This window comes from Gekko japonicus, unplaced genomic scaffold, assembly GCF_001447785.1.
Source record: "Gekko japonicus isolate JY-2015 unplaced genomic scaffold, Gekko_japonicus_V1.1 scaffold2921, whole genome shotgun sequence".
NCBI classification, from domain to species: domain Eukaryota; kingdom Metazoa; phylum Chordata; class Lepidosauria; order Squamata; family Gekkonidae; genus Gekko; species Gekko japonicus.
This window is the reverse complement of record NW_015167624.1, coordinates 123,469-149,355: the sequence shown is the minus strand read 5'-3', so window position 1 is coordinate 149,355 and position 25,887 is coordinate 123,469. Positions and strand designations below refer to the sequence as shown.

Genomic DNA, 25,887 nt, shown 5'->3' with positions numbered 1-25,887 from the left:
GGCGCAGACGGATATCACCAGGTAGAGAAGAGACCATAATCTGTCTGCACGGCTCCCATCCGTTCCAGTTGGACTTATAGAGAACATCCTGGTAGACTGGGCCAGCCGTAAAAAGAGTCTTGCTGGATCAGACCAGTGATCCATCTAGTGCAGCATTCTGTTTCACACAGGGGCCAACCTGCCGCCTGGGGCCAGAAGATCTCCTAGCATAACAACTGATCTGACCGTAAAGATTAGTTCCCCTGCAGAGAAGGGCGGCTTTGGAGGATGGACTCTATGGCAGTATATCCTGCGGAGCGGCCTCCTCTCACCAAACCCGGCCCTCATCAGACTCCACCCCCCCAAATCTCCAGGAATTCCCCAACTTGGAGCTGGCAACACGACCTGGAGGGCTAACAAACAGGACCAAGAGGCCAAGGCCTTCTCCCCATGCTGCCTCCTAGCAGTGGTATTCAGAGGTTTGCTGCCTGAGGTTCTCTTTTGTCACCACGGCCAGTAGCCACTGATGGACCTCTGCTCCATGAATACGCCTAACCCAGGGGTGGCCCACTCACTAGGCCCCTCTAGGTGGTCGCCTCAGGTTCCCGGGCTCCAGGCTAAGAAATACCTGGAGATTTTGGGGGTGGAGCCTGTGGATGGTGGAGTCTGAGGAAGGGAGGGGATTCAGTGAGGTTACACAGGGCTATTTTTGGGCAGGAACGCACAGGAACGGAGTTCCGGACGGCTTCAGAGTTGGCCACGCCCACTACAGCCAAAACCTCTGTGTGCATGGCTACAGAGGTAAGGCCTGGGGAGCAACACCCCCCGGCAACTCCGGGGCAGACGGGCCAGGGGGACCCCTGGAAGGATCTAAATGCCTCCCCCGGCCTGTCGGCTGGCTTGCCGGGACTCCCCGCAGCCGCAGGGTGCCCAGGCAAGCCAAGGGAAGGCATGGGGGTGTGGCCTAATATGCTAATGAGTTTTTGCTGTTGGGTGTGGCCTATTATGCTAATGAGTTCCTGCTGGGCTTTTTCTACAAAAAAAGCCCTGGTGAGGTATAAGGCCAAAAAAAAACCCCACCTTCCGAAGCCGCCGTCTTCTCCAGGTGCACTGATCTTGCTGCCTGTTTACCATCTTCCTGTTTCCTGTCTGGGCATCCTAGCCTAGAGCACCCCAAATCCTTGGGCAGGCCCTGGTCTAACCAGCTGCCGGCTCTGGGTTGGGAAATACCTGGAGATTGGGGAGGAGTGGAGCCTGTGGAGGAGGAGGGATTTAGGGAATGAAGGAATCTCTGCAGGCGACAATGACACAGGGTCCACCCTGCAAAGCAGCCATTTTTCTCCAGGGGAACTGATCTCTGTTGTCTGGAGATCCGTTGTAAGTCTGGGACATCTCCAGGCCCCACCTGGAAGTTGGCAATCCTGAGTCCTGGAAATGTTTCCTTCCATTAAAGTAGAGCCGCCGACCCAGCTTTTAGGGGGAACAGGGCAAAGGCCGTCTTCGGCAAAGAATCACAAAGGGCAGCCGACCAGAGAGCCAATGCGGTGTCGTGGTTCAAATGACCAGCCAAGGAAGCCCGCCGGGTGACTCTGGAGCCCGTCGTCCACTTGAAGACTAACCTACCTCTCAGGGTTCTTGTGAGGATAAAAGGGTGAAGGGAAGAAAGATGTAATCCACTTTGGGTCCCCATTGCGGGGAAAGGTGGGGTCTAAATGAAGTAAAATAAATAAATAAAACATCCAGTGGCATGGAGCTGGGCGGAAGACATTGTGGTTAAGTGTGCGGACTCTAATTGGGGAGAACCGGGTTTGATTCCGCACGCCTCCACTCGCAGCTGCTGGATGACCTTGGGCAAGCCATAGTTCTCTTGGAGCTGTCCTTGAAAGAGAGCAGTTTCTGTCAGAGCTCTCTCAGCCCCACGTACCTCACAGGGCGTCTGTTGAGGGGAAGGGAAGGGAAAGGAGTCTGTAAGCCTCTCTGAGACTCTGAGTGAAGGGCGGGGTATATATTCAACCTCCTCCTCTTCTTTTTCTTGTTCTTCTGGATGACCTTGGGCAAGCCGTAGTTCTGATAAGAGTCCTTGAAAGAGAGCAGTTTCTGTCAGAGCTCTCTCAGCCCCACCTACCTCACAGGGTGTCTGTTGGGGTGAGGGGAAGGGAAAGGAGATTGTAAGCCACTCTAAGACTTTGAATCCAATCTCTTTTCTTCTTCTTCTTCCATATTATTGGGAACAAACGATTAGGTGGTAGAATCTTCAAGAATGACAATAAAATGTATTGCTCAATGCAGAATTAATGTATGGACTTCGTTGCCGTGTGGTATGAAGACAGATAGTAGCCTGCTACTTTCTAAAAGATGCCGATACCTTCAGGACGGGCTAAAGGAAATAACTGCTTTACACAGAGAGGGATTAAAACGTGGATTTCTCTGCCGGAGGATGTAGTGATGGCCACAGGAATAACCAGCTTTAAAAGGGGATTAGATGGATTCACAGAGGATAAGTCTATCAATGGCTACTAGCTATGGTGGCTGAGGGGAACCTCCACGTTCAGAGGCACTAATCCTCTGAATCCCAGGGCCAGGAGGCAACATCAGGGGAAGGCCTCAGCCACTGTGTGAGACAGGATGCTGGACTAGATGGACCACTGGTCTGATCCAGGAGGGCTCTTCTGATGTTCTCATGAAGGCCTCGGCCTCTTTGCCCTGTTGTTGGCCCTCCAGAGGACTAGATGGACCACTGGTCTGATCCAGCAGGGCTGTTCTGATGTTTTTATGTTTATATTGATGGTAGCGCTACACTTGGCTATTTGCCGTGATAGCTAGGAACCAGAACCTCCGTATTCAAAAGTTGTATACTTCTGACTAGTAGATGTTGGGTGTCAAAAGCAAATGATAGCCATGCTTTGTTGCCATCTTCCTTGGGGCATTTTGCTGTACATTGTTGAGACAAATGCCTGAATGGGGACTGTATTATCCTCTCAAGGCATGACGTGTATGTATGAATGGGCCATCGCAGATCTAACACTACACATACAGTGTTCCCGTCTCCATTGCAGCAGACAATTCATAGATATAGCTCCCGTTCATCTTCTTGTGAAACCTCGTCTTGTTCCGCATGTGTGAACCCAGTTCCTGGGAGTGTTGGAATAAGCTGGACAGTCCTAGCGTTTCCAACTCTGGCTTGAAAAATTCCTGGAGATTTGGGAGCAGTACCTGGGGAGGGTCGAGTTTGGGGAGGGAGCTCAGCGGAGATGTGGTGTCACTCTAGGAGTTCCTTTGCTCCTAGATTCTATGGTAGTTCCCAGGGCGTACCCTGTGAAGCTGCCATTTTCTCCAGGGGAACAAATATCTGGAGATCTGTAGCAGTAGAAAAGAGCAAGAGTCCAGGAGCACCTTTAAGACTAACAAAAATTTGTGCCAGGGAGGAGCTTTTTGTGAGTCACTGCTCACTTCTTCAGAAAGCTCCTCCCCTGCCACAGATATTGTTAGTTTTTCAGGTGCTCCTGGACTCCTGCTCTTTTCTACTGCTACAGACAGACTAGCAAGGCTACCCATCTCGATCGATCTCCCTGGAGATCCAGGGCTATTTTTGGGCAGGAACGCACAGGACCGGAGTTCCTGCCGGCTCCCAAGTTGGCCACGCCCAGCAGGAACTCATTAGCATAATAGGCCACACCCAACAGCAGGAACGCATTAGGATTGGCTACATTAGGGGTGTGTGGCCTAACATGCAAAGGAGTTCCTGCTACAAAAAAAGGCCCTGGGTTTTGATAACAAACAAGGTAAACAGAATAACAAGCAAAAGGTGGGTGTGGCTGGATAACCACACTTCTGGTAACATGTGGGTGCGGCCTAATGTGCTAATGAGCTGTGCTGTCAGGGGTGTGGCCCAATATGCTAATGAGTTCCTGCTGTTGGGTGTGGCCTATTATGCTAATGAGTTCCTGCTGGGCTTTTTCAACAAAAAGAGCCCTGTAGGAGATCTGTTGTAATTCTGGGAGAACCCCAGACCCCACCTGGAGGTTGAAACCAAAAGTGAGAGATCACGGGAAGCGATGGAAGTCCAAACAAAACATCCGTGACAAAAATAACGAAGAGTCAATAAAGATAATATGCAAAATTGTTTACTATAATAATTCTGTAGAAAACTCTCTTCTTCTATCGCTCACACGCAACGGATTTTGCGCAACGTAAAAAAAAATCCATTTCAGAAGGATTGCTTTATCTGAGCGTGTAGCGATTACAATTCTTAGCAATTTCCACTTATCAACATTGCGCCAAACCCGTTGCGTGTGAGCGATAGAAGAAGAGAGTTTTCTACAGAATTATTATAGTAAACAATTTTGCATATTATTGTTATTGACTTTGCGTTATTCTTGTCACGGATGTTTTGTTTGGATTCCCACCTGGAGGTTGGCAAGGTTAGCTAGACCCCCCCATTGTAAGCCTGTTTTCTTCCGATTCCCAGGCTGTAAGCATTGCGGGATCCCAGCGAGACGCACCATGGACTCAGCCAACCTGCCGCTGTTCTGGATATGGTCGCTGTGGGCCTTCAGTCCTCACCCGAGCTGGGTCTGCGGCCAGCAACCCACGCAACCCCACTCCATCAGGATCGAAGGGGACATCACGCTAGGCGGGCTGTTCCCCGTGCATGCCCGTGGCCCGGCCGGAGTGCCGTGCGGGGATGTGAAGAAGGAGAAGGGGATCCATCGGATGGAGGCCATGCTCTACGCTCTGGACCAGATCAACAGCGACCCCGACCTCCTTCCCAACATGACCCTGGGGGCCCGCATCCTGGATACCTGCTCTCGGGACACCTACGCCTTGGAGCAGTCGCTGACCTTTGTCCAGGCGCTGATCCAGAAGGAAACGTCCGACGTGCGCTGCTCCAATGGCGAGCCGCCCATCATCTCCAGGCCCGAGCGCGTGGTGGCCGTCATCGGGGCCTCGGCCAGCTCCGTCTCCATCATGGTGGCCAACGTCCTTCGCCTCTTTGCTGTGAGTAGAGCTCTTCCAAGGAACGTTTCCAGGGAAGGGGGGCGTAAGAATTGGCTGGGTTGTAGGGTTGCCAGCTATGGTTTGGGAAACACCTGGGGATTTGGGAGGGGGGTAAAATAGGGTTTCCGGGTCCCCCCTGGCCACTGTTGGTGAGTGGTGAGGTAGGGTTGCCAGAGGAAATGAGAGATAAAAATGTACTAGGCAGGTAATGGTTTCACCCATAAACTTGAGAAAAGAGAAGGAAAGTGTGCCTGGAATTGTAGCCTAGTGAACGTGTCGACGATTCAAATGTGGAATTTGCTGCCAGAGGATGTAGTGATGGCCACAGGAATAAGGAGCTTTCAAAGGGGATTCGATGGATTCATGGAGGATAATTCTTTTTTTATAACTTTATTTTTAATAATTTTCTTAATAATACAACAACCATAACAATAAACAAACCAGAAATATTAAATACATATACATATTCAACACTAAACTTTTCATTAATAAAATAGAAAATCAACATATTTTGCGGGTAGCACAGTCATATTATCTTTAACATTATTTATATAATCAAAAAGATTAAACCATTTTTCATGGAGGATAATTCTATCAATGGCTACTGGCCATGGTGGCACTAAACCTCTGAATCTGTTGGCAGAGTGTAGATATGCAGTAAAGCAGAGCACAAGCTGTTTAAATAATAAAAGTAAGTGTATTAAGAAGGGAACAAACTTTGTAAGAAAGAGAAAGAGAAGTCTATCTACGTAGCTAGAAGGGCGTCAGTAATGGTTCTCAGCAGGAGCAGGAAAGAGCCCTAACTGAGCCAATCAGGAGACAAGAAGGAGACTTTTTGAAAATAGTAGGAAGCCCCTCATCTCACTACGCTAACTAATTTTCCCATCTGCTGCCCCCTGCAGGATGTTCTTGCCATTTTCTTTATCTATGCACAATAGACCTTGCATATTCTAACAGAATCCTACAGCCAGAAGGCAACACCAGGATAAGACCTCAGCCTCTATGCCCTGTTGTTGGTCCTCCAGAGGAATTGGTTGGCCACTGTGTGAGTTGGGATGCTGGACTAGATGAACCACTGGTCTGATCCAGCAGGGCTCTTCTGGTGTTCTTCTGAAGGGCTCGGCCTCTCTGCCCAGTTGTTGGCCCTCCAGAGGAACTGGTTGGCCCCTGCGTGAGGCAGGATGCTGGACTAGATGGACCACTGGTCTGATCCTGCAGGGCTCTTCTTCTGTTCTTATCAGGGGAAGGCCTCGGCCTCTGTGCCCTGTGGGGATTGAACCTGGGACCTGTGGGGATGCTGGGGACTGAACCTGGGACCTTCTGCATGCCAAGCAGAGGCTCAGCCACTGAGCCAGGGTCTCAGGTCAAGGTCCTTCTCATCACCTCCTGCCTGGTCCTTTGAACTGGAGATGCCGGGGATTGAACCTGGGACCTTCTGCATGCCAAGCAGAGGCTCGGCCACTGAGCCAGGGTCTCAGGTCAAGGTCTTTTTCATCACCTGCTGCCTGGTCCTTTTAACTGGAGATGCTGGTGATTGAACCGGGGACCTTCTGCATGCCAAGCAGAGGCTCAGCCACTGAGCCAGGGTCTCAGGTCAAGGTCTTTCTCATCACCTCCTGCCTGGTCCTTTGAACTGGAGATGCCGGGGATTGAACCTGGGACCTTCTGCATGCCAAGCAGAGGCTCGGCCACTGAGCCAGGGTCTCAGGTCAAGGTCTTTCACATCACCTCCTGCCTGGTCCTTTTAACTGGAGAAAGTGCTGTGCCACTTTTCGTCAGAGGTGAGATTAAAAATAAAAAGGGAAGCAAAATACACAGTGTGTTTCACATATACACACACTTTTGTGAAGCTTAGAAGTTGCTTCTCTGTTAAACACCTCAGTGTTACAGTAATAAATTTGGAGCAAAGAAGGGGTGGTTACTCAAAGAGAAGGGGTGGTTACCTAAAAAATCCTAATTTGTGGAAAGTAGGGTGGCACCTGGAGATCTCCCACTAATACAATATGTCAGAGCCCCTGGAGAAATCAGTTCCCAAAAAATATCATTCCAAAAGAAGTAAAGTTTATTGAGACATTGATAGGATCCAGATTCGTGGCGTACTTTGTTAGGACTGAGGTCCAGCGTGCAAAGTCAGCAATTATAGCATAGTCAAATATACACCTGTGGCTCTTGGCCAATCACTTCTAAGCTAAAAGCCCGCCAAGCTGCGACCAGAAACGAAACCATACATTCCAGTTCGCACACACCCCACCTCTCCATGGCAACCAAGCTCCAGACAGGCGCTTTGGTTGACACAATAGATCTCTAGACAAGCAAGATCAGTTTGGTGTAGTGGTTAGTAGTGCAGACTCTACCCTGGGAGAACTGGGTTTGATTTCCCACTCCTCCACATGCAGTTAGCTGCTGGTGTGACCTTGGGTCAGTCATAGTTTTCTCAGACTCAGAGCTATATTCTTGGCCCCACCTACCTCACAGAGCGTCTTTTGTGGGGAGAGGAAAGGAAAGGAGACTGTAAGCCACTCTGAGACTTGGAGTGAAGGGCGGGGTATAAATCCAATCCCTTCTCCCTTCCCTTTCCCTCAGGGCTCTCTCAGCCCCACCTACCTCACACAGGGTGTCTGTTTGTCATCTATGCTGCCATGGGGCTGGGGAGTTCATTCTGTGTCTTGTTAATTGCTATTGCATTCCTATCCCTGCTATCATGCCTTTGCTGAAATGCTTATCTCTACAGATGTGCAGGAGGAGGTTGTGTTGTTTGGAGAGCTCCTATGTACCGTGAGAGACTCCAAGTTCTCAGCTTTAGCCACCTAACGGTTGCCTGACTTATCCTGCGCACGGGAGGGTGCCTAATTGGCCAAGGCCATGGGGGGGATGCATACGAATACCCTATATCCTACTATGCTCTACTGGCTGGGGCCATTCTTAACAGTGCCTCTGTTACTGCATCTATAGCTTTGCAATAAAAGTATAACCATTCCTGAATGCGCGTACTTTGTTGTTAGCTGTGGGTTCTGACACTGTTGTGGGGAGAGAAAGGGAAAAGAGACTGTAGCTGCTCTGAGATTCCTTTGAGTAGTGAAGGTTGGGGTATAAATCCAGTCTCCTCCAGTTTGGTGTAGCGGTAGGGTTGCCAAGTCCATCTTCCACCCCCAGCAGGGGACTTTGGGGGCGTTCCTGGAGGGGGCGGGGCATCCCGATGTGATTATGTCACATTGAGGACGTCCGCCGCCCCCGCCCCCCCCGTGCTCCGGATCTCCAGAAACGGCAGTTCCCTGCACTTAAAGGAGCCGGCGTTTCTCTTTAAAGTGCAGGAGCCGGCGTTTCCCCTTTAAGAGCAGCCACGTTTCCCTTTTAAGGCACGAAGCCGGCATTTACCTGCAAGCCTGATCTCAAGCGGAGATCGGGCTTGGGGGGAAACACGGGTTCCACACACTTAAAGGGAGAGAGGGAGGTGGCTGTGGGTGTTGGGGGTGGGGCAGGTAGAATCCCCCCCAAAACGGGGGACCCCTGGCAAACCGGGGGGTTTGGCAACCCTCTGTAGCGGTTAGGAGTGTGGACTCTAATCTGGGAGAACTGGGCTTGATTCCCCACTCTTCCACATGTAGTTGCTGGTGTGACCTTGGGTCAGTCACAAGTTCTCTCAGAGCTGTTCTCTCAAGGGCAGTTCTCGAGAGAGCTCTCCCAGCCCCACCTACCTCACAGGGTGTTTATGGTGGAGAGGGGAGGGAAAGGGAAAGGGATTGTAAGCCGCTCTGAGACTCCTTCGGATAGTGAAAGGAGGGGTATAAATCCAATCTCTCCTCCTTCTCCTCCTCCTCCTCTCCTTCTTCTCCTCCTTCTTCCCCTGGAGAAAATGGCTGCTTGGGACTCGGGAGGGTGGGCTCTGTGGCACTATATCCTGCTGAGGCCCCTCCCCTTCTCAGACCCCACCCTCTCCAATCTCCAACTCCCAAATCTCCAGGTATTTCCCAACTCCTGGCAACCCCCGTAGAAAGGCAAATCCGAGAGACAGCAGGGGATAACCCAACAGAGTGAATGAAATGATCAGAGTTAATGAAAAGATTTTGTGGAAGGTGACTTTGAATAACCAAGAGCACAAGAGCGACCTGTTTTAGTGCTTCCACCGTGTTTTCAGCAACTGGGGAGAAAAACCCACCTTTCCCCAGGCCAGGCCCTTAGCCAGGGTTTCGTAATTCAGGGGGCCTCTAAATAACTCGGGGGGCGCTGATGTCACAAAACCAAAAAAATTAAAATACATGTTTTAAAAACTCACGCGTGTGAAAAAGATTTGCTTTATTATTATTCGCAGCCAAAACAACCATAGCTTCGAAATGGAAGTCAGAAATTAAACCATCCCTAAACTTATGGTACAAAAAGTTATGGAACTTATACATCATGGAAAAAATATCCGACATAATGAATCCAACAAAGTCTACTGGCGAATATAGTGAATTTACAATGATATGGCTACCGATCTTATCCCAGCTAGTTTCTCAAGGAACAAGACCAGAGATAATAGACACTCTTCGTTTGTGGTAGATGCTGATGTCAACACCAAGGGTGCATTCAGACGGGCAGCTAATCCCGTCATTATGCCAGTTTGAATTTTATCCCGATCTTTTAAATCCATCGTACCACGACCAGACATCCCCCTGGCGAATCGCCTTACCACGCACTGCCTCTGTTGTGGATTGTCTAGATGGCGTCCACTGGAGGAGGCATGCGCGGTGGGTTTTTTTTTTTAAAAAAAAGCTTTTTGTGCATGTGCATAGGCGTCACAGCGCATCCTTGTTGATCCGCGCATGTGTAGAGATTTTTTTAAATGGTGCCCACTCGGGATGGTCTGACGTCAGACCACCCCGATGGGAGGATTGCGCGCTGGTGGAACGATCAGACGGGGGAAAGTCCACAGTTGTCCCGCAGGTAACCAAAACCCCCAGATTTAAAGTGCTATCTTTTAAATACGGCTCCGAAGCGCGGCAAAAGGGGATCCCCACGGAAGAGGGACATTTCCCAGATGTTTGTGTCTGGACATTACCTTTAGATCCGTGAGGCAATCGTGCCTCACGCGGATCTAAAGAGCCATCTGATCAGACTCCGAGTTTATGGAAAATGCTCTCTTTTATGCTGCTAAGTTTATGTACACTTATCCTGTATATGATTGTTATTACTTGTTATTGGGATTTTGAAAACTGAATAAATAATATTGGGGGGGGACTCACGCTTGCCAGCTGGAGCAGGCAGGAGGAGATGGAGCAGGGAGCCGCCCAGCCACGGAGGCGTCCCATGCAATGCTCCCCCTAAGCTGTGGAGGCTTGTGAGCAAACATTTCTACTTCGTGAGCTACCGGCATTAAAGTTGTGAGCGAGCGATCTGGCTGCTGCATCAATTAGTTTGCTCTGGAGTCGTCCTTCCTGAGCCAAGACAAAAATGTGTGAGCCGGAGGCTAAAAAACAGTGAGCTGGCTCACACTAACTCAGCGGAGAGGGAACACTGGTCCCCTGGCAGGGCAAGGGGCTCTGGCAGTAACAGGGTGAGGGGGCGGGGAAGCAAGCCGCGCTCGGGGAAGGGGTGGTGAGGGCAGCGAGGCGGCCGGGCCAGATGGAAGCCGTGGGGCCTTGGCAGGAAGTCAGGGGGCCGGGGCTCCAAATGCCCCACTGTAGCTATGGGCCTGCCCCGGGTTTTAACACCCCATGCTCTTGAAGGTGAATATTTCGGAGCGACTGCTGGTAGAAAGTGCTGTCCAGTCACAGCTGATTTATGGCACCCCGTAAGGTCGTCCAGGCCAGAGATGTTCAGAGGTGGTCGGCCATCGCCTGCCTCTGCGTAGCAGCCTTGGACTTCCTTGGCGGTCTCCCACCCAAATACCGGCCAGGGCCGACCCTGCTTAGCTTCCGAGACCTGATGAGAGCTGAAGTGACTGAAGGGTGCTAAAAAAATCGGTGTTAGGTGATCCAGCGCTCTGGCAGAGAAACTGGCATTGCACAAGAAGGCTGCTTTGGCCCCGGGGGTCGACAACTCCACCTTGGGGAATTCCTGGAGGTTTGGGAATGGAACCTGGGGAGGGCAGGATTTGGGGAGAGGAGGGGAGTGAACATCAGGAAGGAATAATGCTGTAGATGGAGAGTTGCCAGTCTCCAGGTGGGGCAAACGTAGAAAAATACCGTGTTAGAACAAAACACACAATACTATTATTCTACTATGTCTAGAGATGTAAAATTTCCAGGAATTTTGAAGCTCGGGAAAAAACCCGATTTCCCCCCGTTTTTTCTGGAAAAAACCTGAAATTTTCGGAAAAATTGAAAAAAATGCTACATTAGCATTTCTTTTGTCTTTTCCAGATTGAAAGTCATTCTGTTACTTTAGGAACATAAAATATGACTATGGACATTTTTACTTGGCATGAAATTATCACAACTAGCAAAAATATAATGTATCCAAACAATTATTACAAACAGAATACCCACCCACATGCAAAAACAAAACTGAAACCTTTTTATTTTCTTCTGACAATAGCACCTTCTAAAGGAAGAAATGTATCTTGTTCTTGCATTGGAGAGTTCAGTTTGTAACCTAGGACTTGCTTGTCCTCAGTGCACAGAAATTAGATCAATCTAATCCATCGAAATGATTTTGGAAAATATTTGAACACCTTGTCTTAAAATATTTTATTCATCATGTTATTCATCATGAGCCGTACGGGTAGGGCGGGATATAAATCCCAGAATAAATAAAAATAAAAATAAAAATAAAACGTTCCATAATAAAAACAAATTCTTTTCTTTTCTTTTCTTTTTTCAATTTTTCCAATTTTTCGGAAAAAAACCAAAAAAGGCTTCAGGGAAAAAACTGAAAAAAACCTGTTTTTTCCCTCGAATTTTTCCGGTTTTTTTCCGGGCCTTCACATCTCTAACTATGTCTTCATATATTGATTTTAATCATATACTTAAATATAATTAAATACAATAGAGACCCTAGTGTATCTTATTCATTATAGTACAAAAACCTAAAGGACATTATATCTCTAGTAGAAAAGTCCACAGCTATAGAGACAGGTTCCAATGCTGAAGACTATCTTGCTTTCTGACGAGAGACTGATGAGAGATGCAGCAGTCATCAGTGATGAGAGATGTAGCAGGCTGTTACGCTTTCCAAAACATTTATTCATTCGATTTATACCCCGCCCTCCCTGCGAGCATAGGAGAGATACAGCAAGCGTCAAAACAACACGCCTTCTTCTTCAGGCAAAATTATTTTTCCTGGAACTGAATCACAAACACAATATAACACAATATACTTTACATAATAACCAGGGGGGGAAAGGAGCTAGCTTGCTGTACTCACCCAAAGCTCACAATGCTCAACCTTGTCGTGTTTCCCCTGTGTTTGTTGCAGTCTCTAGGTGGGGCCTGGAGATTTCCCAGGATTACAACTGATCTCTAGACTGTAGAGATCAGTGCCCCTGGGGAAAAGGGCTGCTTTGGAAGGTAGACTCTATGGCATTACACCCCACCGAGGTCCCTCATAAGAACATAAGAGAAGCCAATGTTGGATCAGGCCAATGGCCCATCTAGTCCAACACTCTGTATCACACAGTGGCCAAAAATACCAGGTGCCATCAGGAGGTCCACCAGTGGGGCCAGGACACTAGAAGCCTCCCCTCCTCATATCTCAGGCTCCACCCCCCCCCCATCTCTTCAGGTATTTCCCAACCCGGAGGTGTTAACCCTATGTAGACTCCACCCTCCAAGGCAGCCATTTTCTCCAGGGGAACTGATTTATGTCATCTGGAGATCGCTTGTGATTCTGGGAGATCTCCAGGCCCCACCTGGAGGTTGGCAGCCCTAACCTGCCCGGGTCTGGCAACTCAGCCTGCCCCTCTGCGATTTCAGGAGACGCATTCTGATTCAGCTGCTCAAGGGAATCCTAACGGGAGCCCAAGTTGCACACACATAATAATCCCATCTGCCTCACACCCATTCAACCAGGCAGATCTAGCTAAACTCACTTGCCCGTGGGGGTTGCCAGCTCCAGGTTGGGAAATACCTGGAGATTTGGGAAGGTGGAGCCTGAGGGAGGGTGGGGTTTGAGGAGGGGAAGGGGCTTCAATGTGTATCATGCCACAGAGTCCACCTTCTAAACTGGCCATTTCCTCCAGGTGAACTGATCTCGGTCGCCTGGAGACCAGGTGTCATTCCAAGAGATCTCCAGCCACTACCTGGAGGGTGGCAACCGATGCTCCCTGTAAGCTGTGGAGTCTTGTGAACCAAAAATTGTACTCTGTGAGCTGCTGGCATTAAAGCTGTGAGCGAGCGATTTGGCCGCTGCGTAAACTCGTTTGCTCTGGAGCCATCCCTCCTGAGCTGAGACAAAAATCTGTACGCCGGAGGCTAAAAAACTGTGAGCTGGCTCACACCTGCTCAGCTTAGAGGGAACACTGATGGCATGCGCTCTTTGCCTGCATACTTGTGCTGAGTGGCTGCAGCCTCTCTCTCTCTCTGTCTCTCTCTCTCTCTCTCTCTCACACACACACACACACACACCAGTTTCCGCCGTTCCTGACCGGAGCGACTGTTCATTTTGCTAAAACCTCCCTAATCCCTGTTGCTAATCGCTTTAATGGGTCTTCTCACAGACCCAAAGAGGGCATGAAACAGAGATTCAGGGAGAAGGGAAAAGGCTACGGTTTGGTTCTACCCCGAAGGATCCGAGTTTGGAAGGCACACCTTGCTTTCTAGCAAGAGGAGGGACTGGAACCCAAGATGCGCTCGTGGGCGGGGCAACCGGGAATCGAGTCGGGGAGGGATGTCAACCTGAAATATACGGAGGGGGAGTCGTGTGAGCGAGCCAAGCTGATCGCTTTCATCCACTTTAATGTTCTCTGGCCTCCGTTTCCTCTCTGACCTTCTGTCCAGCGGGAATTCCTTGGGCTGGGCTGTTCCCAAAACAGATGCAGGCAACAACCCTGGTATAAAACGATATTCTAAGCCTCACCTTCTTCTCAGAATATCCCCCCCCCTTCCGCTGTGATGCATAGGTTCAAGCAGAGAGACAGTGGTTGCTCAAGATCTCCCACTGCATTTCCTGACTGGAAGAGGGTTTGGAACCCGGCTCACCCTCATCCAAACCCGGGACGTGCTCCACTCCTATCAAAGCGGCCCCCCAAAGATGTTGGGCCTTCTCCAGGCCCGTAGCTACAGTGGGGCATTTTGGGGCACTGCCCCCTTAATTAAAAGACCCAGCCCACAAATAGCCCTGCCTAAAACCTTATTTTTGAGGAGAGCCCCCCACTTCCTGCTGCTGGCAAGCGATCAGAGTGAGAGCACCACAGCTTGCCCTCAGGCGTCAGTCTCCCTTCCCCTGTGGAATTGGGGGGGGGGGATCACGGGACCCAGGAAACGACAGCTCAGAGGGCATTTAATTGCATGTTTCCCAGAGGCTCATGGGAATGCTTTTGAAAGACTCACCATGACCTAGGTGGTATAGAGCAGGACTGGGCTAGCAGAAAGGGGGATTGTTGGAGATGTAATGAAGGTACCACTCTTGAGAGCCTGTTTGGTGTAGTGGTTAAGTGCGTGGACTCTAATCTGGGAGAACCGGGTTTGATTCCCCACGCCTCCACTTGCAGCTGCTGGATGACCTTGGGCAAGCCACAGTTCTGTCAGAGCTGTTCTCTCAAGGACAGTTCTGGAAAGAGTTCTCTCAGCCCCACCTACCTCCCAGGGTGTCTATTGTGGGGAGGGGAAGGGAAAGGAGTTTGTAAACCGCTCTGAGATTCTGAGTGAAGGGTGGCGCATAAATCCAATCTCTTTTTCTTCTTTTTCCTTTTGTTTTTCTACTCCCTTTCATTTCTCTGTCTTTTGCAGTATATGTTTGCACTTTTGTTTATTTTTCATTTATAAAAGGACACTGGAAAATTTTTTTCATGGATTGAACTGAAAAGTTTATTTAAGCTAATTGGATAACTCTGTACTTTGAGAAGTACATAACAGAATGACCATTACCAGTCATGGTGACCTCTGGTGACTGACCCGTACTGGGGACCCGGAGGATATTCAGAGAGGTGGCTGAATAAAGCCTGCCCCCACCTCTGGTATTCCAAGGAGGTCTCCCATCCAAGTACTTTCCAGAGTCAACTCGGAGATCTGATGAGATTGGGCTTGCCTGGGCTATCCGGGTCAGGGCAGAATTTAAAATTTACGGACTCACTCCTCTGCCCCGTCTTTGAAGATCAGACTCATCTTACCCATTTGGCCCGGTGTTTGTTTTCTTTGCACCCCTCCAATGAATGAGCTGGCATTTTAAGGAAAGACTCCTGCTTGAAACTTTGCTGAATTGAATGCCAAGTCTGATCTGGAGGTTTTATCGAGAGCCTTAAGAGATTATCAAGCCCTGTTTAAGGGGGAGAAGTTTGATTTGTCGGTTTGTGGATCGTGTCTCCCCTTAATACACATACCCCCCCCCCCATGAATGAATGCTTGTAGGCAGAGCTATTTTGGGGCAGGAACGCACAGGAACGGAGTTCCGGCTGGCTCCCAAGTTGGCCACGCCCAGCAGGAACTCATTACCATAATAGGCCACAGCCAACAGCAGGAACTCATTACCATAATAGGCCACACCCAACAGCAGGAACTCATTAGGATTGGCTACAATTAGGGGTGTGTGGCCTAACATGCAAAAAGCCCTGGGTTTTGACAACAAACAAGGTAAAGAGAATAAGAAGCAAAAGGTAGGTGTGGCTGGATGACCACACTTCTGGTAACATGGGGGTGTGGCCTAATATGTGAATGAGCTGTGCTGTCAGGGTGTGGCCTAATATGCTAATGGGTTCCTGCTTTGGGTGTGCCCTATTATGCTAATGAGTTCCTGCTGGGCTTTTTCTACAAAAAGAGCCCTGCCTGTAGGGTTAGTTCTAAGGCCCTCCTCTTGAATTTGGCTTCTCTGACCGTCAAGCTAACTTGCTCCATCTGGATCTCTTGATAGCCCTTTCTGTTTTTGAGAGCGAGTCGGGCTCTCTTGTTGGAGAGACTTTTATTTCCATGCTTTTTGAAGGGCTGCAGATGCGGGCTTCTACCAGAAGGGAGCCTTAGCCCTACACCCTACAGAAGGTCGACAGCTTCGCTCATCCCAGCAGGGTCTTGCCAGGCCTTACCAGCCTTCGGGGGGCGGGGGGGGGGCCCTTCCGGGTCCGTGCCTGGATCTTCTGGACAAAAATCCTAGAGAGATTTTGGCCAAAATGCTACAGTGTCCACACACTGCGTGCCCGGTGCAATGATGTCACTTCTGGGTGACGTCATCGTGCTGACAATGTTGATGTGGGAGAGGGCTATTTGGGGGCGGGCAGGTGGTCAGTGGCGGGCTAGGGCCCCTGAAATTGGGGAGAAATCCACCCCGACTGGGGGTCGGCAACCCTAGCAACCTGCAAATGGGCAAAATCAACAACAGGTGCCTTCTCTGTGGTGGCCCCCGCCTTGTTGAATGGCCTGCCTCCGGAGGTCAGGAAGGCTCCCTCTCTCCTGGCTTTCCACAAACTGCAAAACTGGATTATTCAAGAGGGCTTTCTCAATGAGGCAATAGACTTTGCATTATTATTATTGTTGTTGTTGTTGTTGCCAGTTTCGTGTAGTGGTTAGGAGTGTGGACTCTAATCAGGGAGAACCGGGTTTGATTCCCCACTCCTCCACATGCAGCTGCTGGTGTGACCTTGGGTCAGTCACAAGTAACCTCAGAGCTGTTCCCTCAAGGGCAGTTCTCGAGAGAACTCTTTCGGCCCCACCTAACCTCACAGGGTGTCTGTTGTGGGGAGGGGAAGGGAAAGGACATTGTAAGCCGCTCTGAGATTCCTTCGGGTAGTGAAGGGCAGGGTATACACCCAATCTGTTCTTCTTCTCCTCTTCTTCACTGTACAAAATGATTCACAGAGTTACTTAGAAAGATTACGAGTGGAGACCCACAAGAAACTTGTGGCATCAGCCATCTCATTTCCCTGCCTTTGCTTATTCCCTTCTCTCAGTCTCTCTCTTTCTCCCACTCCTTCTCTTACTTTATGTCTCGTTCTTACATACGTCTTTCTCTTCTCTCTCCATTGTCCCTACAGTCAGTGTTCTCTTTTTCTTTCTCCCCCCACCACCCCTAGAACTCTCTGTCTCTCTGTCTGTCTTTCTGCCTGACATGAGAGAATGAAGATTCCCAGTCACTTCCCACAATTAGAAGACTCCTTTAGACATTTCTCTGCTAGTTTGACATATTTATTGCTTTACAACTGTTGACCTTATAATCCTGTTATTTAGTGTCACTTTACATATCTTGATCATCATCATGTTGCATGTTCATTTGCTGTTCATTCTCTGGCTATAAGTCTGAACCTTTTTCTTTTTTTGGGCCATTCTACGTATTCGACAAAGTGTGCGTGCACACGAAAGCTCGTGCCTTGAATAAACCTTTGTTGGTTGTTAAATACTGGGTTCGAGGCACATTGCAGTGAACAGCTCTACTTTATTTAGTGATTTCAGGAACAAGACTGAAGACTCCGGGGCAACTGCTCTGTTTAAGTAGCATGCAAGAACCACACCCGAACACACCCCACTCCCTATTTACATAACATTGTCTCCTCATTGCTTACCTCTAGAATCCTGGTGATCTATTATTCCAGAGCTCTAAGCTCAGCCCGTCTCTTATGGACAGACCTGGGATATTCCACCCCAATACAATAGGGGCGGTGGCACAGGCAGTTAAATGCCTGTAGAAATAGTCATCTCGAACAGCTGTAACAGCGGTTCGAATACCACCGTGGTCGGGGTGAGCTCCCGACCCTTGCCCCAGCTCCTGCCAACCCAGCAGTCCGAAAGCCCCTCGGGGCAATTAGGTGAATGGGTACCTGTCCGTAGGAGGACAGGGGGGTACCCCTCCCTCGAAATTGGGCTCCAGCCGAGCGAGGAATCGAGAAGCGGCGGCGACACGGCGGCGGTCAGCACGGAGGAGAGGAAGAGAGGCAGCGACATCCCAAGGAGGCAGTTGGCTCAGCAGCTGATGACGTGGCCAGCAGGAGGACGTCCGGAGCTGCAAGGACGTTGTGACGCCCAACGCGGCTGCGCACCAGGGCCCATAACCAACAGCCCCCGAGAGGAGTCGCCAGAGAGCCGAAAGAACAGCGGAGAAAGCTTATACGCTGAATTAAACTTTGTTGGTCTTATAGGTGCCACTGGACTCAAACATTGTTCTAGGGCTGCTAAGAGGCAGGAACTAGGGGGCAAAATTCCATCTCTCTCTCTCTCTCTCTCTCTCTCTCTCTCTCTCTCTCTCTCTCTCTATATATATATATATACACACACACACACATACATACATACATACACACACACACACACACACACACATACACCACCCCATTACTCTCTTTTTCTGGCCACACTGGGGAAAGCCACGATGGCCCACTGTACTGAGGAAAGCCACATGCAGGCCTGCGATACTCGCAGGAGAATTCCCCCCCCCCCTTTCTCTCTGCACCCAGCGTGACTCCAAGGCCAGGCATGACTTTTCGGCTGCCCACCAGGCACAGCATGCCCAGCACGGCTCCCGGGTTCCATCAGCGGTGGTGGCATGCCCAAAGCGACTGTTGCCAGGCCCAGCATGGAGCCCTGGGCTGTATGGCCAACACCACACAACCCAGTGTGGCTCCCAGGCTGCACAGCTGCGGGTGCCAGGCTCAGTGTAGCGCCCTGGGCTGTGTAGCCGCTGCTGTTGGGCCCAGCGTGCTTCCCCAGCGCCACAGCCATTGACTGCCGGAGGTGAGTGCTTTCCTTGTCGGGGGATTTAAACCCTCCCCCATGTGTTTTTTTTAACGTTTCAGATTTTTCTGCACACCCGGGGAGTCCACCAAGTGTGCAGAAAAATCTCTTCAGCCTCTGTGCGGCCCCGATCTGTGGATTCCGATATCCACACCACAGTTCCAAGCCGAATCACGCTCCCGCTGATTGCTAAAAATGACATTCCCAGCAGCTACTAGGTGGCTTTGGGGAAATAAGGCATCCTGTCTAGTTGGGCCCCCGTAAGACCCTGGAGAGCGGCTGCCAGTCTGAGTAGACAATACTGACCTTGATGGACCGATGGTTTGGTTCAATAGAAGGCAGCTTCATATGTGTTCATGTATGAAGCACTGGTTTTGGGGAGGGGCTGTGCCTCAGTGGCAGAGCCTCTGCTTGGCATGCAGAAGGTCCCAGGCTCAATCACCAGCATCTCCAGCTAAAAGGGCCAGGCAGGAGGTGATGTGAAAGACCTTGACCTGAGACCCTGGCTTGGCACGCAGAAGGTCCCAGGCTCAATCACCAGCATCTCCAGCTAAAAGGGCCAGGCAGGAAGTGATGTGAATGATCTCTACCTGAGACCCTGGCTCAGCAGTAGACCCTCCGCTTGGCATGAGAAGGTCCCAGGTTCAATCCCCGGCCTCTCCAGTCAAAAGGGCCAGGCAGGAGGTGATGTGAAATACCTTGCCTGAGACCCTGGCTCAGCAGTAGAGCATCTGCTTGTCATGAGAAGGTCCCAGGTTCAATCCTCGGCCTCTCCAGTCAAAAGGGCCAGGCAGGAGGTGATGTGAAAGACCTCTGCCTGAGACGATGGACAGGCACTGCTGGTCTGAGTAGACAATACACTCCTTGATGGACGACGGGCAGGCCTGTAGCTACAATGGGGCATTTCGGGGCCCGGCCCCCTGACTTCCTGCCAAGGCCCCACAACTTCCATCTAGCTCAGCCCCCCTGCCACCCCCACCACCCCTTCCCCAAGCATGGCTTGCTTCCCCACCCCTCACCCCGTTACTGCCAGAGCCCCTTGTCCTGCAATGGGAGGCCTCCGTGGCTGAGCGGCTGCCTGCTCCAGCTGCTCCTGCCTGCTTCAACAGGCAAGCGTGAGTTTTTAAAATTTTATTTCAGTTTTGTTTTTGAGACATAATAATAATAATCTTTCAATTTATTGATCGCTCAATCCTGCAGAGCTTGCTGGCTCTGAGCGATTTACAGTTACTCAATATTACGAGGGACTAACAATGATTTGTGGGGTAGGGGAGGACAACATATATACATCTTAATTCACACACATTCGCTGCCGACGAGGGTTTCAGGGTTTCGTTCAGTTGAAGAGTGCCCCCTGACTTATTCAAAGGCCCCCCCGAATGACAGAATCCTGGCTATGGGCCTGACAAAGGGTCTGATTCAGTAGAAGGCAATATCCTACAGCTTGTTTTGGGGTCCGGCAGCCCACACGGGGCACTGAGAATAAAACGGCGCCTGGTCTTTTCTCCCCACCCCCAGATCCCACAGATCAGCTATGCCTCCACCGCGCCTGAGCTCAGCGACAGCAACCGTTATGACTACTTCTCCCGCGTGGTACCTCCCGACTCCTACCAGGCCCAAGCTATGGTGGACATAGTGAAGGCCCTCGGCTGGAATTACGTCTCCACGCTGGCGTCTGAGGGGAACTACGGCGAGAGCGGCGTCGACGCCTTCGTGCAGATCTCTCGCGAGGCGGGTGAGTGGGGGGCCAGGGGTGTGATCGGGAATGATGGTGGAGCTACACCGGGGGTGGGGGGCACTGGTCCTACCTGGAAATCCAGCCAGGCGATCTCACATATGGAGGCTGGTAGTGATCACCCCAGGGTCAGGAAAATGCATTTGGCACATGGTCAGAAGCTGTCTCCTCTTGGGCAGCCTGCAGGCACGGAGGAGAGGGCAGAAATGGGATATTTGGTTCACATAGCGGAGTTCTTCGCAGTCATAGGAGCACGATACTGAGTGCAGTAAATAAATCTCCCAAGAAGTATATGGGGGGGAGGTAAACTTACATTTATTCAAGTTGGTCCAGTTCACATGCAGGCTGCAGTCTAAAGGTGAGAAGGAACCCTAGTCTGAAGAGCACTTCCCCTGTCACAAATGGCCAGCCTGTCCAGCAACACGTGTGCACGCAAATATGAGACACTTTCTCCACAGGAGAGACCTGCAGAGACATGTGTCTCCCTGGAAGGCCATGTTGAGAGAGGGAGAGGAGAAAGGGAGAGGAGAGGTCAGAGGGCAGCTCCCAAGTTAAGACAAAGAGAAGTATCCCATTCAGGGAGACAACGCTTATACACACTTAGGGTCAGGTCACACGGACATTTAGTGCGGGCTTCGCTGCTGATCCCTCGCGCATTAAAGTTTCCTGTTCATATTGGCAAACCCGCCTCCCGCACCGAAGCGGGCTGAGTCCCGCGGTTTCCGCTCTTTTTATCCGCGTTTTCTGACACCCGTTGGAACAGGTGTTTTCCGATATCTCGCGCTTTGTATCTGTGGTTTTGGTATCTGGACAGCAATCCGCCGTGACCGCGCTACCCTCCCCCCCCTTTTTGTGTTTCCGGTTTAAGTTATGCGCATGTGCAAACAGGCGCTAGCTTTTATTTTGGTCTTCTTAGTTTGTATGTACGCCCAAGCGCATGCGCATGTGTGGGGTTTTTTTAAAACCTGCGGGGACGGCGTGCTGTGTGATCAGTACTTCGCGCGAGTGAAGCGGAAGACAGAGGGACCGTCTGACCACCTCCAAGCGATATAAAATGTCGCGGATAGAAGAACTGTGGGAAAACTAGCGCGGTAAGAGGTCCGTGTGACCGCGGCCTTAGAGTAATGTGGCGCCCCTCAATGTCCAGTGAAATCACAAACAAATCTGTAGTCAAAACACGCTAAATAAATGCGACAATAATTATATAGAAAACAAAGTCAATGATAATGCCAAACTCATATCTGTCTCTCTATCTATCTCTATCTCTCTCTGTCTACCTACCTACCTACCTACCTACCTATAATTGTAGAATCACAAACATAATAAAGAGCAATTATCCAAAAGTGTGTGGTAACAAACTCAAACCCACAATAAGTCACAGCATATCTCAAAAGCAGCAGACTTCCTTTATTATGCTTGTGATTTTATGATTATATATATATGAGCTTGGCATTATCATTGACTTGCTTTCTATATAATTATTGTCACATTTATTTAGCATTTTTTTCTCTAGCCCAGCTCTCATAGTGTTGGTCAGCCAGGTTGGGAAGAAAGTATTGAAATCAAAAGACCAAAGTAAGGGGAAATGGGTTTAGTTCCCCTAACATACATGCTCCAGTTTTGTTTCAATATAGATCCCAGCATGGTGTAGTGGTTAAGAGCAATGGACTCAGATCTGGAGAACTGGGTTCGATTCCACACTCCTCCACATGAAGCCAGTTGGGTGGCTTTGGTTCAGTCACAGCTCTTTCAGCACACACACCCTCAAAAAAAAAGTCTAGCTCACATAACGCTAAAGGGCTAGAACTTAAGGTTGCCAGACAATCTTTGGATCTCCTGGCTATACTACACACATTGACATACGATAATTATTATTATTTTATTATATATCCCAGCCCCCCTCACTTAAGGAAAAGAGAGGAACTCCTTCACATGCTGATGTTGTGTTGTTCACATGCAGGCCTTCCTGTGCCCTCTCAGCACATGAGAATATTAGGGGCAGTGGCTCAGTGGCAGAGCATCTGCTTGGTGTGCAGAAGGTCCCCAGTTCGGTCCCCAGCATCTCAAGTTAAAAGAAGACCAGGCAGGAGGTGATGTGAAAGATCTCTGCCTGAGACCCTGGACAGCTGCTGCCAGTCTGATTAGACAATACTGACCCTGATGGGCCTTGTAATGATTTCATGTTTTGGTGTGTGTGTTTCTTTAAATGTTTAGTTTGACTGCAACAATGTAAGGAGAGTGATAGAGGGAGATGAGTGTGATGTGATTGGCTGAAGACTGAGATTGTGGAAGGATGGGTGTCTCTGAGGTGATTTGGGGGTTTTAGAGAGTGAGTGGGGAGTTTAGCCTGTATGGCAGAAGAAGCAGTTTGAGTCTATCCTGTGTGGCTAAGACAAACAGTTTAGCCTGTGTGGCTAAGGCTGTCAGAGTTGAGATTTGGTGTTTTGAGAGACAGTGTGTGACACCCAGCTTTATCAGTTATATTTATAAGTTCCTTTCTTCAACAACAATTCAAAAATACCCAGAAACCTATTTTGTTCTTTTATAAATAAATCACTATTTGTTTAAACTTATCCCAGCAGTCAGAACAGTCCTTTTCATGGCCACATAGTCCTCTGAAGTGCCCAGACACTGGGTAATTCTACCGTAATAGAGAGATTTGGTGTTTTTAATTCCTGGTGGCAGCAGAAATCTACCAAGTTTATGTAAACAGAGTGTTTTAAAGGGAAAACACTCTCCCCAATAAGGATGACGCCACAGGCCTATTGTCTGATTCCGTATAAGGCAGCTTCAAGTGTGTTCATGTATTATAACGGGGAGAGGGATTCTTACTTGTCTGAAATTTAAGTTCACAAATTCCCATGCTACTGGACTCAAATCTAGGCATAACAAAGAACGATGCTTTTAATTCACTAAAACGGGCTGGAAAGTAATCCTTTTGCATGTGCTCTCTCCTAATTAGAATTTAAAATTTTGGGAGCACATTTGGGTTGAGCCATTCAACTCAACTGGGACATGAGGCATGAGATTATTTCTCCCATTAGAATCAAAATCATTGGCTAGATGGCGCCTTTGCAAGCGAATGTCCGTTTCTGAGAACTTCCCCGCCGAAATCCATTTCACCTCTAAGCCAATGGCTTTCAAACTCTCTACTTTCAGGGATCACTTTCTCTGTCACGTTTCTCTGTGCCTTGCTGAAGATTTGGGGGGCCATATTTTAAGGTATAAGAGTGGCGGGCCTCTGGAGCCCCTCAGTGTTGCCCCACGTGGGCTGAACTCCCCCCCCCCGGGGGCCCCCCCCGCCTGTGACAGGCAGTATATTATTAGGGATGATCAGTAACGGTGGGACAAAATGGTCTTCAGGGACCCACGAAGGCTAAATTATGTGCTGTACCACATCGTATTTTTGGTTTCTTGTGTTTTATTTTAGTAATTTAAAACAGACTTGGCTTGAAAGTTTCAGTGGACGAATGGCTGGGAGTGGGGAGAAAGGGCTTGTTTAGTCCTTCCCCATGTTATTTAAAGACCTGAGTGGCTTGAGATTGGAGTATCTTAAGGACCATTTTCTGCCCGGGAATTAAAATGACAGGGACAGGCCCTCCTGACCGTCCCACCAATCAAAGAAGCTCATCTAGTGGGCACACGAGAAAGGGACTTTTCGGTGGCAGCCCCACAATTTTGGAACAACCTCCGCAGGGAGGTGCCCTTGACCCCCCGCACTTCCCATCTTTAGGAGGCAGTCAAAGATGGTTTTATTCAGGACCTAATTCGACTGATTCAGTTTTTATTCTACAGGAGTCCTAACTACAGTTTTTAAATTGTGATTTTTAATGAGTTTTATCATTATTGTTTTATTTATATTGTTTTTATTTTGTTTTTTAAATAATTGTTTCATTAATATCATAAGCCGCCTTAGAAAAATGGACTTAGAAAACTTCCTAGCTCAGGTTCGTGTATTGTTTTTGTGCGCAGACTGTGATCTGGGAGAGCCGGGTTTGATTCCCCACCCCTCCACTTGCACCTGGCTGGATGACCTTGGGCAAGCCGTAGTTCTGATAAGAGCTGTTCTTGAAAAAGAGCCGTTTCTGTCAGAGCTCTCTCAAGCCCCACCGAACTCACAGGGTGTCTGTTGTGAGGAGGGGAAGGGAAAGGAGTTTGTAAGCCTCTCTGAGACACCTTTGGGTAGTGAAGGGCGGGGTATAAATCCAATCTCTTCTTCTTCTTCTTCAATTTCCCCTGTCAAAATCACCATCTCAGAAGTTGCTGCCTTCCCCCATTCCTCACAGGAGAAGAAAAGATACAGGTCCTCTAAAGAGCAGATAACTTTTCCCTTGTGGGGAAAAAAGCAGCTCGGGGAGAAAAAATAGTCAGGAAAGGAAGGTTAGCTGTTCTTTCCTCTCCTCCTATGTTTTCTCCTCTCCTCCTCCTCCTTTTCTGCTGAAAGTCCTAGACCCTGCAGGCTGTATTCAGTTCATATAAAAGGAACCCCTAATAGGCATCCCAGAAGAACCTCAGTATGCATCCAAAGACCCCCTCAGGGTTCCAGGGGGCACAGTTTGAGAAGCAAAGGTCTGGGCTGAGCAGTAAGGGAGGGGCCAGGGAGGGAAGAAGAATTTGGTCCAGGTGGGAAGGACATCACTCCCTGAAGCTCTCTTCTCCCCCCCCCCCCCCCGGCAGGTGGCGTCTGCATCGCCCAGTCCATCAAAATCCCCCGGGAACCCAAAGTGGGTGAGTTCGACAAACTCATCAAGCGCTTGATGGAGACCCCCAACGCCCGCGGCATCATAATCTTCGCCAATGAAGATGACATCAAGTGAGTGCACTGTCTTCCACAAAGCACCCTGGGGGGTGGGGTGGGGAAGGTTGGATAAGACACTCATTCTCATTTCCCCCAATGCCACAGGCGAGTGTTGGAAGCTTCGCGCCGTGCCAACTTGACCGGGCAGTTCTTGTGGGTGGGTTCCGACAGCTGGGGCTCCAAGCTCTCTCCCATTGTGAAGCTGGAGGATGTAGCCGAGGGAGCTGTGACCATCTTACCCAAACGAGCCTCGATTGAAGGTAATCAAGGAGACTGGCACCCCCTACTTTTCCAGTGCAACTCTGAGGCTGGCCCAAGTAGGGAGAGAGGGAGAGGGAGAGGGAGAGGGAGAAAGGGGGAGAGGGAGACTGGAGAGGGAATATGGGGGAGATGGAGAGGGAGAAGGAGGAGAGGGGAGAGGGAGGGAGGGGGAGATGGAGAAGGGGGAGAAGGAATAAAGGGAGAAGGATATGGAGAGAGGGGGTGAAATAGGAGGGAGAAGGGAGATGGAAAGGGAGAGGGGAGGGAGAGAGAGGGAGGGAATATAATAGAGATGGGGAGGGGGAGAGGGAATATAAGGGAGATGGGGA

At 49.7% G+C, this 25,887-nt stretch overlaps 1 protein-coding gene across 1 annotated transcript in view; it reads left to right on the top strand.

Annotated features, from left to right (window-relative positions):
• The first annotated feature begins 4,482 nt into the window (after positions 1-4,482).
• Positions 4,483-25,887, top strand: part of LOC107112842 (metabotropic glutamate receptor 6-like) — a 54,578-nt gene continuing 33,173 nt past the window's right edge. The window contains exons 1-4 of the mRNA XM_015414040.1: positions 4,483-4,977; positions 20,283-20,499; positions 25,177-25,312; positions 25,403-25,557. Coding sequence (XP_015269526.1) covers positions 4,483-4,977; positions 20,283-20,499; positions 25,177-25,312; positions 25,403-25,557 — 1,003 coding nt within the window. The remainder of the gene's footprint in view (positions 4,978-20,282; positions 20,500-25,176; positions 25,313-25,402; positions 25,558-25,887) is intronic.